The sequence below is a fragment of the Cicer arietinum genome, chromosome 6 (genome assembly GCF_000331145.2).
Source record: "Cicer arietinum cultivar CDC Frontier isolate Library 1 chromosome 6, Cicar.CDCFrontier_v2.0, whole genome shotgun sequence".
Classification (NCBI taxonomy): Eukaryota; Viridiplantae; Streptophyta; class Magnoliopsida; order Fabales; family Fabaceae; genus Cicer; species Cicer arietinum.
The window spans coordinates 14538616-14554808 of record NC_021165.2 but is presented as its reverse complement, the minus strand read 5'-3'; the positions used below and the strand labels follow the sequence as shown (position 1 = coordinate 14554808).

The 16193-nt window shown below is 32.9% G+C and overlaps 1 protein-coding gene across 2 annotated transcripts; it reads right to left on the bottom strand.

Moving 5' to 3' along the window:
- Positions 1-2938: 2938 nt before the first annotated feature.
- LOC101500129 (lysine-specific demethylase JMJ28-like) lies at positions 2939-8727 on the bottom strand. Of its 2 annotated transcripts, none has more exons than XM_027335793.2 (12): positions 7715-8727; positions 7483-7601; positions 6903-7008; positions 6679-6811; positions 6523-6586; positions 5813-6452; positions 5249-5572; positions 4420-4989; positions 4276-4348; positions 4102-4187; positions 3330-3449; positions 2939-3230 (listed from the first exon to the last, which is right to left on the bottom strand). In XM_027335793.2, the coding sequence occupies exons 1-12, from the start codon at positions 8447-8449 to the stop codon at positions 3159-3161; spliced, it is 3042 nt and encodes a 1013-aa protein (XP_027191594.1). In that variant the 5' UTR covers positions 8450-8727; the 3' UTR covers positions 2939-3158. The 2 variants fall into 2 exon arrangements, with proteins under 2 accessions (XP_027191594.1, XP_004504957.1); XM_004504900.4 differs by having other exon boundaries at positions 7483-7628; positions 7715-8726.
- Positions 8728-16193: the final 7466 nt, after the last annotated feature.

Below are 16193 nucleotides of genomic sequence, written 5' to 3'. Positions count from 1 at the left end.
TGGCATTTTCCTTGTATTCTGATTTTTTTTAAGGGGGATATTAATTCTTTAAAATTCAGGGGGAGTTTTTCATCTAAAAACTGGAGTCTACTCATTTTTTTCAATGTGTAGTATACATTTCCTTTGTAAAATCCAAACCTTTTTGTGTTGACAAAGGGGGAGAATTATTTTAGATTTTATGTTTAGATTTTATGTTGGTTCAAAAATCTGAAGCATATTCTGAGGGGGAGCTTTTAAAGCTCTCTATGATTAAAATTAGAATCAAAATTAAAATCTAAATTAACATGTTTGTCATCATCAAAAAGGGGGAGATTGTTGAGACAAAATCTCAATTTAATGTTTTGATGAAAACAAACAAAAAGTTAATTAAGAATTCTAATTATGATTCTAAGTGTTTTGATATTTAACATGTGCATTTGAGTGTGTTAAAACAAGATAGGAATCAAACATCACAAATCAGATCAAAGAAAGCGTTCTGGAAAAACGCAGATTGATCTTGAAGCAGTTCTGGAAAACGCAGATTGATCTTGAAGCAGTTCTGGAAAACAAAGATCAATCCTGGAAACAATATTCATCCTATACTCTCATATAATCAACAAAAGATCCATCCAAGTCATATATATTCCAGAATTTGCTCATGTTCCGAATAATGCAGCAGCTGAGCAAGTACAACAACATTGTAAAGCGTACCTATTACTCGTTTGGTGTTCCATCATTCCCAAATCAAGTAGATCATACTTCTTCGATGTATGTCGACCTACTAAGTGAAAATGTTCAGGAGACATATGCCCCAGTTGACGAAGAAAACTCACCTCCACGTCGTCCACGTCGTATTCGTCGACCACCACGATGTGGGACTGGACACCATATAGGAGATTAATGTAATAAAAATATTGTAATAAAATTTGTATATATTTTTTTCACTCATTTGGTATTTGTATGTTTAATTATAATATTAAATTAAATATTGTTATTTTATGGAGTCCATTTAATTATTTTTTTTTATAATTATAAAATATAAAATTAACATTGTATTTATTTATTGAATTAAAATATTAATTACTTAATTAAATAATTAATAAAACTTAAATTAATTATTTAATTAAAATAATAATTAATTAAATTAATAATAAATGAAACTTAAATTAATTATTTAATTAAAATAACAATTATTGATTAATAAAATATATATTTATTATTAAGAAAGATGTTAACGAAAAATAATGTGTTGCATTATTTCTCAGCGGGTGAACGTGGCTTTATTAATTGATCAAATTCCCTATATATGTGCCTATTAAATAGTACCACTAATAAAAATAAATTTATAAATGATAAAATAAATTTAATAATTAAAAAAAACAAAAAAAAACAAATTTTTAGTTGAGAAATCGTTATTGAGGAAACCGATTTCCCTTCCTTCTCTAAAAAAAAAATTAATTAAGAAAGTTTAGGGACAAGGACCGATTTCTAAGAGAAATGAATACAAAGTTCAAAATGGATTATACTTTAGTATATAATTTGAAAAGAGTGGTATTATGGTATTTAATTTTTGTTTTAGTGGTATAATAATAAAAAAGCCAAACGGCATTACTTCAACCAAATTTGGTGGTTGTGATGTCTTACCGTTATGGCAACAATCTAGTCCACGTCGGGTAAACTTAGAAAATGTTTGATTTTTGGATATAAACCAGTCTCTTAGAAAATGTTTGATTTTTGGCAACAATCTCTGTATTTAAAAATAAAAAATAAAAAACTTAATCTCTCAAGTCAAGAAGAATGAGGTCACACGACTGACAATTCTTTTTCAAAAATGTTAACGCTTCTATATTCTTAGAGTTCAGGTTTGAGTTAAGAACAATTGGCAAGTTGGAAGAGATTATATCATCTCATCAAAACATTCTCTTAGATAAGATAAAAAATGTTTGATTTGAGACAGTTTTAAATAACAGTAAAATTATGGACAGTTTTATAAATATTAATAAAAGCAGAGAATGTGTTTTTACCATTAGAGATCTCTTTTTTACTACTTTTTCTCTATTCTTTGATTGGAATGCTATATAATATATCGATTTTGTGAAAACTCATAATTTGGTTGTTGCAACTCAATGCGGCAACCGTTAACCATGTATTTTGGAAATATGTAAAACCTCAAACTAGAGGCAAAGGCTAGGGTGTGCGAGTTACTGTCGCGCACCATGCGAGACCTTATTTTACTATCTGATGCATTTGGTTCCATTTTAATATCTTATGGCCTCCACACAATATAAGTTCCATATCTTCATGTTTCGCTCTCATTCAACTTAAACGTTATCTCTCCTCAGAGTCATGGCCAAAGAAGATGAACTTCTTGTAGCAATGGTCATACTCATGTATTGGAAAAGCACTGGAACTGTTCTATATAGTGGCTTTCCATAACTAGCCCATGTTACTAAACTCCTTTGGAATCCCTCCAATGAATTTGTTCATTGACAAGTCAAGATTTTGAAGCTTACCATGTTACTCTTTAGCTTTTTTCTTTTTCATTCGTGAACCTTTTTTCTACTGTCTGGACGGTGGCAATACCAATAAGTGGTGAGTGGGAGGGATACAGTGCATACGCATGTAGGATACACTCGCAGAATTTGTAGTCTCGCTCAGTGCGCAACATGAGAGGATCTTGCACCCTATAAGCCACCCAAACTAGAAGCTATACATTGGAAATTTAAAAGGTTGTGAAGTGTTCTCAAACAATCTATCAGGGTTAACTGATCCAAATGTTAGTTTATGCATTCTTAAACTCATAACACCCATAGATCAGTGAAAAGATAATTTTATATACCACCCCGCCATCTTCATAAATACTCTATTCCCTTGCTTTAAAACTAGTGCAAAGATAATCAAATTTCATTCTTAATATTCTCAATTTTTTCTCTCCAAAGTAATCAAATGAAGAAATATATACGACCAAATAAAGTTATTTCAGATTCAGGTAAGGCATAAACGTCATAGAGGACCAACAAATGGATAGAGATCGAAATTGAACATTTAATAACCACCTTGCCGGATCTTAACAAGTTTGTTTGAGCATTAATCTGTACAAAAATGAAGATGTGGAAGAAAAGTTGAGCCATGAGAACTTTAGTCTTTTAAGTTATGCAAGTCTAATTTAGCTGGTACAATCATGTTTTGCATGTAAGCTGACGTGTTTCTTTAATTGCTGTACTCATGCTATGTAGTGCCATTTTTTTCACCTATTTTAAAAAATGCAAAAAAGAACAACTCTTGTCAATTCTATGCATATAACTATAAGAATAATGTTAATTGGTAAACAATATTATTACAAAATTTACCTCTAGCTTATCTACTTTTGCTCTATGGCCTTCAGGTAACAGTCGGACTTCATCGATCAACTGGCTACACTCAGTAACATTTTCAGGGGACACAAATTCCAATACAGCATGAACACAACACTGCAGATCAAAAAACAAATATACTTGTTGTGTACATTCACAAAGTTTAGAGCATATTAAAGTGCTACTTAGACCAATATTGAAATAATGATAAATCCTTCAGCAATCATATGGAGAGCAAGGCCTTCAATATTATTAGTGTAATCATGCCTGTGCCTTCTTCCTAGTTTCAGCATAATTGATAGCTAAATATATTCATATATTAAAGAGAAATACTTTGCTCAAGGTGCAACTTAACAAATTGAAATGGGCAATGTTATATGTTACAAAGGAATATGCATTCGAAATACACAAATGGCAGTTTTTAAAATAAACCAGAGACAATTCTTTATTTGTTTGGCAGAAATCACGGGTCTGCTAACCAATCAAATGTATTTTTTTAGTTCTTGCCGTTACTTTTCGTAATTTTCAGCATTTTCCAATTGAAATTAGTAGGAAACAAAATCCAAAAGATATCCAGTTAATTAACTATAAATTCAATTAGGTTTCTGATTTTTTTTAAACTAACTAGACAGAGAGAGAGAGAGAGAGAGAGAGAGAGAGAGAGAGAGAGAGAGAGAGAGAGAGAGAGAGAGAGAGAGAGAGAGAGAGAGAGAGAGAGAGAGAGAGAGAGAGAGAGAGAGAGAGGGTCTTCATCTTAATGCCACACGACCTTAGAATTTCTTATCTGGTATGGACATCCGGCAGGAATGATGACAGCTTCTCCAACATGTTGCTGGAAAGTCCACGGTTCAATCTCTGGTAATAGTGACAGGTGAGTTAATCGAGTTATATACGATTGTAAGTTGTATTAGATTATCAAACAAATAGAAGAGAAAGTACTTACCAAACTCCTCCTTCAGTCTCATTTTGTGAGTACTGTCAAGAAAAATGCTCTGATCTAGAATTGGATGAACCATCTGCAGACAAGAAAATTCAAAAATCAACCACTCCAAAATTCTTCCATGGAATTGTCTAACAATGAACTAACCTTCTTGTGATAGTCATAGTCATGGGTATAAGTAAGTTCATCACAGTGTCGTTTGAGGTATTCCATGAGCTTTGGTACATCTTGTCTACGAAAGACATCCCACTGGGCACCAGAATGCTCAGTTAACTTTTTCTTATAATTGTCTGAGCTTTCAAAGGGACTTCTAGGATTATTGTGTGCTGACAATTTGGTGGTATGAGCAGTCCCGTGAAGAGAGGGTTCAGGATCAGAATCAGAATTAGAATCAGAAAAAATACCGCAATCTCCATCCTGTGAAATATTGTTGTCTACACACTGAGTAGAAGCTTTTTTAGCTTCAGTTGAGATGCAAGATGTTCTTTCGACTTTCCTGAAAAACTCCATTCCTTCTTTCATTGTACTCTGCAAGCCTTTTTGTTCCATTTTTTTACCATGTGATAATGCCATTCCTTTCACTTTCCGTTCTAGTAACTGCTCAGTAGCAACAGACTCCATTTGACACAGAGCTTTGTGCTTTTTCAGTAATTTTCTTATTTTTGTAAGTTGTTCTGTAGAGAGGGGAACATCCGCAGAATGTGTCATAATGTTAACCTGGTTTTACAAATGAGACACATAAAATAGCATGGATTATCTACAGAAAACTAATTTTACAACTAACAGAGTATAATAGAGCACTGCTATTTGAGAGAGTTAAGGAAGTAGTTGCAACTCGTAATTTCTGTGGGACACTGATGTATGTAGACCCTTTTTTACAGACTACTACATAATAAAGCCTTAAATGCAGGGCAGTATTACTCTTGAAGAAATGTATTTAAGAATAAATGAAGAGCATCATAACAAGAACACGCACCACATCATATGAGTCATAGCAGAGTTTTGTCACAGAATCGGCTTCTTTGTCAACACAGCCATACGAAATATAGATATATGGCCCAATGTCATGTTCCACACTCCCATGGGGAAAATTTGCAGCTAAATTCAGAAGACCAGACACAGGATTCGTGTATTCTTGAACTGGTAGAGCATCAATTACCTCAGAAAAATGAGCTGGAAACTGCTCTTTGAATACCTGGGAAGACAGCCATCCCTTCAGTTTCAGCTTCTCATGCCAAGTGTTCCTCTCAGGACGACATTTGAGAGACCCGGTAAAATACTGCCTAATGTTTATTTCCACCTGCCAATAAAATACACACTTAGCAATAGCACTTTGGTTCAATTGCAACACTATAATGGTCATAATCAAAATGAATAACTAAATGCACTAAATACTAGTTTATACTTATAATAAAAAATATTTTCAATACAATATATATTATTATAGACAGTTTTGACCTTCTTTTGGTCAAATAAAGGTATCAATTTAAGAAATCACGTTAAAAGAATTTTGACATATACAATTAGTTGATATACTAACCTCACACCAATCCAAACAGGATTCAAGTAAGTCTTTATTATTCTCATATTTTGTAATGCTCTGTTCGAGATAAGTACAGAACATGAACAGTGGATTCCAACTGAGGTTTGATGTACTCTGGAGCACATCTTGGACCACTATAGGATGGCCTTTTCCCCAGTGTTTCTGGAAGTGCTCAAAGTTATCACCACTGATGTCCAAAACTGTGGGACAAAACAAGCAATTATCTGATGAATCTTTTCTAAGGGCTGCTTTCTGCAACTGCTTATACCTGCTAGTATTGAGGTCGGTGTCAAAACACAGTGAGCAGCTTGAACTTTTATCCAAAGTTTCGGGAAAGTCATAGCTGCAAACAATTTCTTCTGCATTTGCTTCCATCTCTTTGAGCAAAGTAGAGGGAAAAATGCATCTCAAATCAAGCAGACCTTTACCACAACCACCAAGCTCCATAGGAGGGCATGATACGTGTTCAATATGGTCCCCACTGTCAACACAACCATCAAGTGGCTTCAACATTGATGACTTGATTTCTCCAGAAGTCCTTCCTTGACATAAGTCCTCACAACAACTTAAGCATAGGCTATACGAACAACTAGCACAGCTTCTATGGAGATCCAAGATGGGTGTTTTGCACTGATTGCTGAGACAAGTGCACATTAGTTAGCATGCAGATTGACATTTTTTAGAAGCATCTGTAGACAAGAACTTACCAGTAATTATTTTCATTGCCGCCAAATTCAACCTGCTTGATTTGAATATCAGAAATATTTTTCCCTATCACACAAAAAGGCATCTAAGATACATTTGTAACCAACAAAAGCTGCTTTGGTAAACATCAATGTTAGATGAAAGAAAATAGTAGCTACTTCTAATTTTTGCTTCTCTTTCTAGCTCAGCTTCTCGGTCTTCACTTAATCGCTTCAGTACTGGAAGGAGCATGCAGATCAAATAATGAAAATGCAGTATTCTGTCAACTCTACTTTTACCAGACAAATAGGCCTGAAACAACAGGACAAAAACCGAGGTGTCAAAATATGCTGTTACCGAAACATTGTTCGAGTACAAAAAGCATCCGTGTTTGATGTCAGACCTTACTTTCACTGCCGTTACATTGACTTGCCAAGCAGTCCTTACAACTGCATGTTCCTCGACAAACTGGACACAACTTCTTAACTTCATTTTGAGTGTCCAAATACCTATTTGTGTCCAAAAGATTTGGAAAACGTCTCATATTTTGATTCTCAATTCAAGAGCAAACAGACTACAGAAACTAAATTTGTAAATATCTTAGCACTAATCATCATTGATCCATCTGGTATTACTATTTCTACAAACTACCAAAACAAAGATAATGATTCATTAGCATGATTTTTTGTTTTCATTTATAAATTTCATGATCCTTCCTAGTCTCTGTCGACAAAGATAACCATTTCACACATCTCTCTAAACAACAACAAAAGGAGTTTATTTAACTAGGTTTCTGACAAATCAAATCATGCTTTTCAAAATTCAAGTTTCTGCATAAGAATTACAGAACACATTCATCGATAAAGAATCAAAATCAACAAGTTTTCAAACAAGATTAAACAGCATACAACAATACGCGATTAGTATGCCAACAAAGTAAGAAATTCAAAACAACATAACAAATGAATGTAAGAGTAACAAACAGGTTTTCAATGCAATCCGTGCAGTAAAACTCCTTGCGACAGCTAGTACACTGAATGAGATTCCAAGGATCAGCACTTTTCTTGCACCAATGACACTTCTTTTTCTTAATGCTCCCTTTCTTCATGTTTGGTCCATTAGGCACAACCTAAACAAGGAGTTAATATACAATAGGAAGAAAAAAACACAGTGAAAAGATAGATTAGATACATAGAATAGAAGTAAGAAACAAACCTGCAACTTGCCAAGAGGGACCCTATCAACATTCTTGGACCTGAAGTAACGCGGTGTTACAGCTACAACCTTATGATGATCAACACCAACTTTCACATCACAATGTGAACTCACATTGTTATCATCACGTTGTGTAATTGAAGCAGGAGATATTTTCATAACACCATTTGGTAATTCTTTCCTCAATTCTACTGAATCCTCTAATTCCACTTCTTCTACTTTTATCTCTTTCATCTTCTTTTTCATCTTTGTCTTATTCTTCTTTTTCTTCTTGTTGTTGTTGTTGTTGTTTCTTTTTCTCTTTTCAACTTCTCTTTCCAGAACCATTCTTATAAGCTCTAACTGCGTATCACATTGCTTCATCGTTTTCTTCCTAACAGGAACAGAAGCAGAAACAGAAGCGGAATCGGTTAACGAAACTGAACCTTCTGAGAGTTTTTTCTTCTTCTTGTTCTTTCTCAACTCCATTTTGAACTCACTCTGTGCCCTAGTTGTATCCTCATTGTCGATAACAACAGTTTCTTCTTCGTTCTTCCGTTTTCTTTGAAGCTTCAGTGATTCAGGAACTTTCTCTTTGTATTGACGATGCTTCCCTTGGAGATAGTGAATCTCGCACAGTTTGAGATTATCCATCACTCGCCGCTTGCACCGCCATTGCTTCCCGTCGGTGCGTCCGCAGCGGAGATGGTCCGGTAGAATCTCCTCCTCATTTTTTGCTGCTGATTTTTTTGCCATTAGAATCTGGTTTTTTGGGATTTTCTAGGGAAAATTGGATGAGGAAAGTGAAACCTAAACAGAGAGAGATAGAAAGGGGTTATTTTTCTATTTATTTATTAAGAGAGAAAAAATAGGAGCTGAGAATGGCGTGGCACATTTTGGTAATTATTGGTAAATGGCGAGTCTTATGTTGAGCATTGGAATTGGAACAAGTAGGATCATTGATTAGTAGTATCAGTAAAGATCACGACTGTTCAGTATTGGAACAACTAGGATCAGATTCATCACAGACTGTCTCTGTTCAAAACAGGATATTATGGATTTTATTTTCTTATGTCTTTCTTTTTATCTATTTATCAAAATGTAAGTGTCACCAATAAAGTTACCAATGTGATCTGTTTTCTTCTTTGTTTTATGCTGTTAAATGTCTTGTTAGGCTAATTATGTGCAATCTCATATCAGATTTTGAGCTCTTACTATACAGGACCAATTATGATAATGCTCTATACAGTTCTAAATTTTAATACTATATTGTTTCAAAACTACTTCCTTCAAAGAAAGAAACAAAAACCAGAAGTAATTTGTTGTTAGATAAGTTTTAGTTAAGATTTATTAATTTGGTTATGATTATTATATAAAGTGTCTTATGTATTTATTCTAATAAATTTATTTATACTGAATCAATTTAAAATAATTATAAAAAAATCAATTAGTTCTATTTTTCTTGAACTTTACTGTACTTTTTTAACATATTCATTCAACTTTTTGTATTCAATTTTTTCTAAGTTTTCAGCCACAAAAATTTAGAAATGAGAAAATCAACAAGGAGTATTTACTAAAAAAATTTCCTTGTGCTTGAAGATTAGCTGACTTTTTTCTACTGATGATTTAGTAAATTGGTTATATAAATAGAGCACTAACTTTTTTGAGCTGTAAAATTAAAAGTTATTATTTGATGAAGCCCAATTTTTGTTACATCTACACTATAATAGTATTGGGCTCGTCTGTAGTAGAAGCAGAATGAGTGTTGTCTCATTGTTAGGTATATATTTAACCATGAGAAATATAAGAAACTCAATTTAATCTTTTAATAAAATCAAAGTGCTTTTTTTTAAGAAAAATAAACTGAACCACATTAACCTTTAATTGTTTTATTTATTTATTTGATCGTTTGATTAAGTGTTTAAACTGTACAGGTTATGTTATATAAAAATATGCAGTTTATGTTTGCATATTAAAACAACGATATTAGCATATGAGAGTGAGAGCAAGAGTCATACGATAATAACATAATGCAAAATTAACAATCTTGGATGAGATAGGGACCCAACCCTGTTTTAGGATGAAATAAATATCAAATACATGATATATATAACATCAAATATATGATAATGATATGTATGAAGTTCTGGTATTGACATCAACTCATGTGAGCAATAATAGGTACGTGTTGGTTAATAAATTCAAGTGTTATTTGCAAGGTCGGTAATATCATTAAAACAATTGATTTGAGACTCCAAAATAAATAAATTTTTATTTAATTATATTATAATATTTTTAAAATTAAAAGTAATAAAATTTTATTTAAAAGTAATAGTATTTCAGTAACTATTAAATTAATTGATTTAATCATAATTAAAATTAAACATTTTACAAAATTGATTATATTAATTCAATATATTATTTTGTACTTTATTTTTGCTGAATCATTATTTTGCATGAGTGATACATAAAACAATCTTTGTATATGATTTATTGTTGATCAACAATACTTTTTTAAAATAACATATTTGATCATCTTTATTTTTATAAATAAAACGATGATTTGATTGATATCAACTCAACATAAGATATATATTTATTTATTTTATTTTATTTTATTTTTATCAAATTAAAATTATTTTAATCATTATTTTAATAATAAAAATAAAAATAATTATTAACATTTACTTTTAAGAGACAAATGATGTGATTATTAAAGTTTTAAATAATTTTTAAAACTACTCTATATTAGATCATGATCTATATTAAAATTTGTATATTTTATATTCTGAAATGTTTGAACACTTTTTTTTTATAATTTATAAAAATACTATTATAGATTTTTAAAAACTTCATATTAAAATTTATTTTAAATTTTCATATATTTTTGAGCCGGTTCTAATTATACGAACATAAAAGTTAATATTGTATATAAAACACCGTATAAAATACATTTTTAGTTAATGTCGTTTTCTCATCGTGGTTGTCTAGAAAAAATATTAATAAAAAATCAAAATTGTATGTTAATATAGATAGCTAGCATGGACCAATAGCACGTATAGCCTATGGTGGGAAAAAATTTCTTAACGTTAGATAGATGTGTGCCTTATGGCCATATAGTAGACCCACCATGTCTAATTATTTTTCCTCTCACCCAAAGTTCCTTTCCCCTCCTCCCGAGGTACCGATTAGGGGTGGGGACAGGCCAGACCAGGTCAGGCTTTGAAAGGCCTGAGTCTGGCCTACGATAAATTTTTGAGGCCTACGGCCTACGGCTTACCATGGTCTGGCCTGTAAGCCTATTTAAAAGCCTTATTCACATTAAAAATAATTTTTCTAACAAAATAATTTTAAAAAAATATGAAACAAACACTCTTTAAACTCTAAAAAATGATTTTTGGTTTAAAAGAATAAATTTTTTATTAAAACAAACGCACCAATTATTATCTCTCAAACAAATGGTCTCAAACAAACTCATATTATTACCTCTCAAACAAATCCTCTCGTGCAACATCATATTTAGTAATAATATATATATAGGCTAAATTACATTCGTGGTCCTTTAACTTAATTTCAGGTAACGTTTTGGTCTTTTAACTTTTTTTTTTTCGCATTTCAGTATTTTATCTTTTGAAATAATTTCAATTTTACCCTTTAAGTGAGATTCCGTTAAGGCAACGTTAACAAATTCCCTCATCTGTTTTCTTTCCAGTTTTTTCTCTTTGATATTTCTAAATCTCTTGTTTGGTATTCTCATCTCCACTGATTTCCCTCTTCTCATTTTCGTGTTCTTATTTTCCTGTTTTCTTCTCTCATCTCCACTGATTTCCCTCTTCTCATCTCCGTGAAATCATTTTTCTCTGCGTGTTCTTCTCTTGTCCCACTCGTTTTTCTCTTATCATTTTCTTCTTCCATCCATGGAAAATCATATTCACGGTTCCCAAAACTCAAAATCTATGGCGGCCTCATGTTCAAATGGGTCAAATACACAGTCCTACAACTATGGTTCTTTCGTTTCCAATGGAATTCGTGAGCTGCCAAATTGTGCTTGTGGTTTGAAACCTGTGATGCGCACAGTGACAAAATGGGGTCCGAACAGAGGAAGAAAGTTTTGGGGTTGTAGGAATTTTGTGGTAAGCAATAATACCTTTATGGTTTTCAATATTTTAGTTGAGGTTGTTAGATTAGATTTTGGGATTTTGTTTTTCATAATGGTTTTCTCATATTAGGGTTTTAGATTTATGGTTTTTTGGTTCAGATTAGAAATTTGTTTATTGTTGATTTGTTATTGATGTTGCCTTTGTTCATCAATTGTAGAGTTATGATATTGAATGTAGATGCAATTACTTTGTTTGGGATTCAGACTATATGCCTCAAACACAACAGAGAACTCCACAACAACTACATACACAATGTTTAGAGTGCCCCCAAAAAGAGTTGGAGATTATGACTCTTAGGAATGTCATTTTGAAGATGCATGGAGATCACAAGTCAACCATTATTAAGATGAAGTTGCTGCTATTTTTATGCGTTTTGTTTGATGTAGCGTGTGTTGTTTTATTGTTGATCTTAGCTCTAAAATGAGCTTATTGTAGTAGATGTAATTTTCTTGAGGTTGATGTAGTAGATTTGTTGTAAGTATGTAGTTATGATAGAGTTTGTTGTATGGAATTTGGAACTATTAATGTAATTTTCTTTTGCATCAATTGTGGCTCCAATGTTCTTGGTTGTTATTTCTTTAATTATTACTGTCAATATAATGTTTGGTTTGTCTGCAGTTGTATTATTAAACATTAGATTTAAATTGATGAAAATCAGAAAGTCAACACAGTGCTGTGAATCTTAGAAAATCAGAATTGAGATCCATAAATGATTCATTCATAAGGAATGCATAATCAATAATTTTGTTTCAGGTGGTATAAAATGGCATACAATGTTCATAAATCATTTCATGCATAATTCATTCATTCATAATCCATAATTCTATTTCAAGTGGTACAAAACAGCATACAATGTTCATAAAGCATTTCCTGCATAATTCATTCATAATCCATAATTCTGTTTCAAGTGATACAAAATGACATAAAGTGATCATAAAATGACAGAAAATGCTTGACTAACAAAAAGTGATCATAAATTGATCATAAACTAGCAAAAAGTGACAGATCCTAATATTACAATTTCCATGTTTTGAACTTTGGTCTAAAAGTGCTTGAATGAGCTTGAGCTTGAGCTTTTGCAGGCTGGGACTGAGCATGTGCAGGTTGGACTGAGCTTTGTGACTGGGATTGAGCTTGCTGGGACTGGGACTGGGACTGAGCTTGTTGGGACAAACCTTGTGCAGATTGTAGTTTGTTGGGTCTTTCTCTGCGTTTGACAGGTTGTGTGGGTTGGTTTTTCTTGGGTCTTCCTCTGGTTTTGATAGGTTGTGATTGGGCTTGGGCTTGGGTCTAGGCAGCTTTAATTTGGGTTTGAACAGCTTCAGTTTGGGCTTGGACAACTTCAGTTTGGGCTTGACCAACTTCAGTTTGAGATTGGCTTTCTTGGGTTTGGCTTGGACATGATGCCTTGTTATGACCAGATTGTTTACAGTTGCTGCACATACTTGACATCCCTTTCCTACTAATCATTGTCGAGTCCTTATTTTTTTCATCGCCATCTTTGTTCCTCGACCTTTTGGGCCTTCCTGGAAGCCATCTTGATGGTGGCGGTAAGACATCAGGATATGGAGTTTGAGTCCATATATTTTGTCCATTTGTTGGGTAAATAACAGGTCGGTAACATGCGGCATATGTCTCTCGCCTATAATATGTTGGAATCAAGTCTTCTGGATCTTTTTTGAGGAAGTTGCAACAACAAACTGCATGGTAGCAGGGAATTCCAGTGAGCATCCACTTCCTACATGAACATTCTCTATTTTCCAGTGATACCACAAACTTGTCTCATGTGTGGTTGATGTTACTAACTCCAAATATATTTTCACCAGCATACCTTGTTCAATAAGAATAAGAAGAATTAACACATGATTTCATAACAGAATCAGAATCAAAATCAGAACAGAATCAGATTTCAGAGATGAACAGAATCAGGCAAATGATCAGAATCAGAAATCATAATTCAGAATTCAGGCAGATTTCATAATAACAGGATCAGAATTATAGAATTCAGGCAGAAATCAGGATCACAATCAGGCAGAAATCAATATTACCTACACAACCAGGCATAATTCATAGCATAAACAGGATCAGAATCAGGCAGAATTCATAGCATAAACAGGATCAGAATCAGGATCACAATCAGACAGAATTCATAGCATAAACGGGATCAGAATCAGGATCAGAATCATGCAAAATCAGGCAGAAATCATAACTCAGAATTCAAGCAGATTTCAGAATAACAGATTTCAGAATTCAGGCAGATTTCAGAATAATAAACATGTTTCAAAATCATAACATAATAAACATGTTTCAAAATCGATTTCAGGCAGATTTCAGAACCATAGAATTAAAAAACATAACAAAACCAAAGCATAAAAAACAATATTACCTACATAACCATATTCTTGATAATTCTTCTTCCTTTGCTAACTTTTTCTTGATTTGAGGCAGAACAAAACAAGTGTACCTTTCCAATGTAGTTCTATTTCTAGCCCACCTTTCCATTAAGTACAATTTGATGTCTTCAAACATTGTCACTATGGGTTTCCCTCTAGGTCCAATTATGACACTATTGAATGTCTCTGACATATTATTAACAAGCACATCACATTTAGAATTGAAACTAAATCTTGACTTTGACCAAAACCTTGGAGGAATCTTCACTAAATATTTGTAGGCCTCTTAGTTAACTTTCCTCAACTCTTTCATTTCTCTTTCCCATGCTTGATGATATGTTGACTTGGCTGTCTTCCACATCAATTCCTTAAGCTTCTTCCCTGGGTGAATTTTTCTGAAGTTGTTATACAGGTGTCTTACACAAAATCTTTGTTCCACCCCAGGAAGCAACTCATCCATTGCAGGCAATAGTCCCTTACATAAACAACAAAAAATAATGAATATGGACTTTAATGTGTGCTCTAAAGGTTTTTTAATACAGTAAATTCTGCATTAACAAAGGGAAATACATATCCAAAGTCAGAAAAGATGAATTATTTATAGATATTTGATGAAGAAGACTGCAAAACAGAATTACCGAACTCCTAAGCCTACACACAAGTCACCCTCATCCTATATTTGATTCTAAAAATATGCAGCCTGCAACTTTCTATTTGATGCTAAAAAATATGCATCCTGCAACTTTCTATTTGATGCTAAAAGTATGCAGCCTGCAGCTTTCTTGTATTAGAACTTGTGGCACAAACAAAATTAAATATAATTTTATTTAAGGAATAAAATTCGATATAAATCTTATATGTATTTTTTCTGTCATCGGATTTGGGGGTTAATGCAATGCATTCTTATTTTTATGCAGCCTGCATTCTTATTTTTATGATCGATCTAATTCAATGCAATGCAAAAACACTTGCAGTCATGCACAAGGTGATTAGGATATGTATTTCCAATCTAAACAAAATTACCAAAACAGAATTACCAATCTAACAGAATTACCAAAACAGAACTTTAATGAGTACCTTTTGCTGATCAGATATGAAGGTGTAGGACTTGCATGCTTGTTGTCCACCCAAGTCATTAATTAATAAGTTAAGGAACCAAGTCCATGAATCTCTTGTCTCACCTTCAACTACAGCCAGGGCAATTGGAAGCATTTGGTCATTTGGATCTCTACCTACAACGGCAAGAATCATACCCCCATAATACCCTTTAAGGAAACAACCATCAAGACCAATTATTGGTCAACAAATCAGGAAACTCTCTTTAGATCCATTAAGACACATATATAGGCGTTGAAAACTAGGTAAAAGTGGTATGTCCACATAGTCAGTTACCTCTGAATTTGTAGCTTGGACTTCTAACTTAACTGTACTATTTGGATTTGATCTTTATAACTCATGACAATAATCATACAATCTTATATATTGCTCTCTGAATGATCCATCAACCATATCAATTGCAACCCTACGTGCCCTGAATGCCTTCATCTTACTTACTCCAGCATTCCACTTTTGATGAACCTTGTTAGAAATATCTGTAATTTTTATGTTCGGGTTCTCTTTAATTGTTGAGTACAATCTTTTCCCGAGCCAACTTGATCTCGTAAATTTGACCTTATACTCTCTATTACATGAATGTGTGTCAACTAGTTTCCTAAGTTGCCATGTATCTTCATCAGGTAACTTTGCACAATAGGCAAACCACTCACAACCTTCCTTGCATTTAACTCTCACTCTTAGTTTGTCATTTTTTATAAACTTCAAATCCCTCCCATTATGAATGGCATATGTTGTCATATCCACCTTAAATTCTTCTTTACCAATGAAAAGGGTTCCTAAAACCCACTTATAATCTTCCATTTTTTTTGGCATGACAAATAAAGGATACTT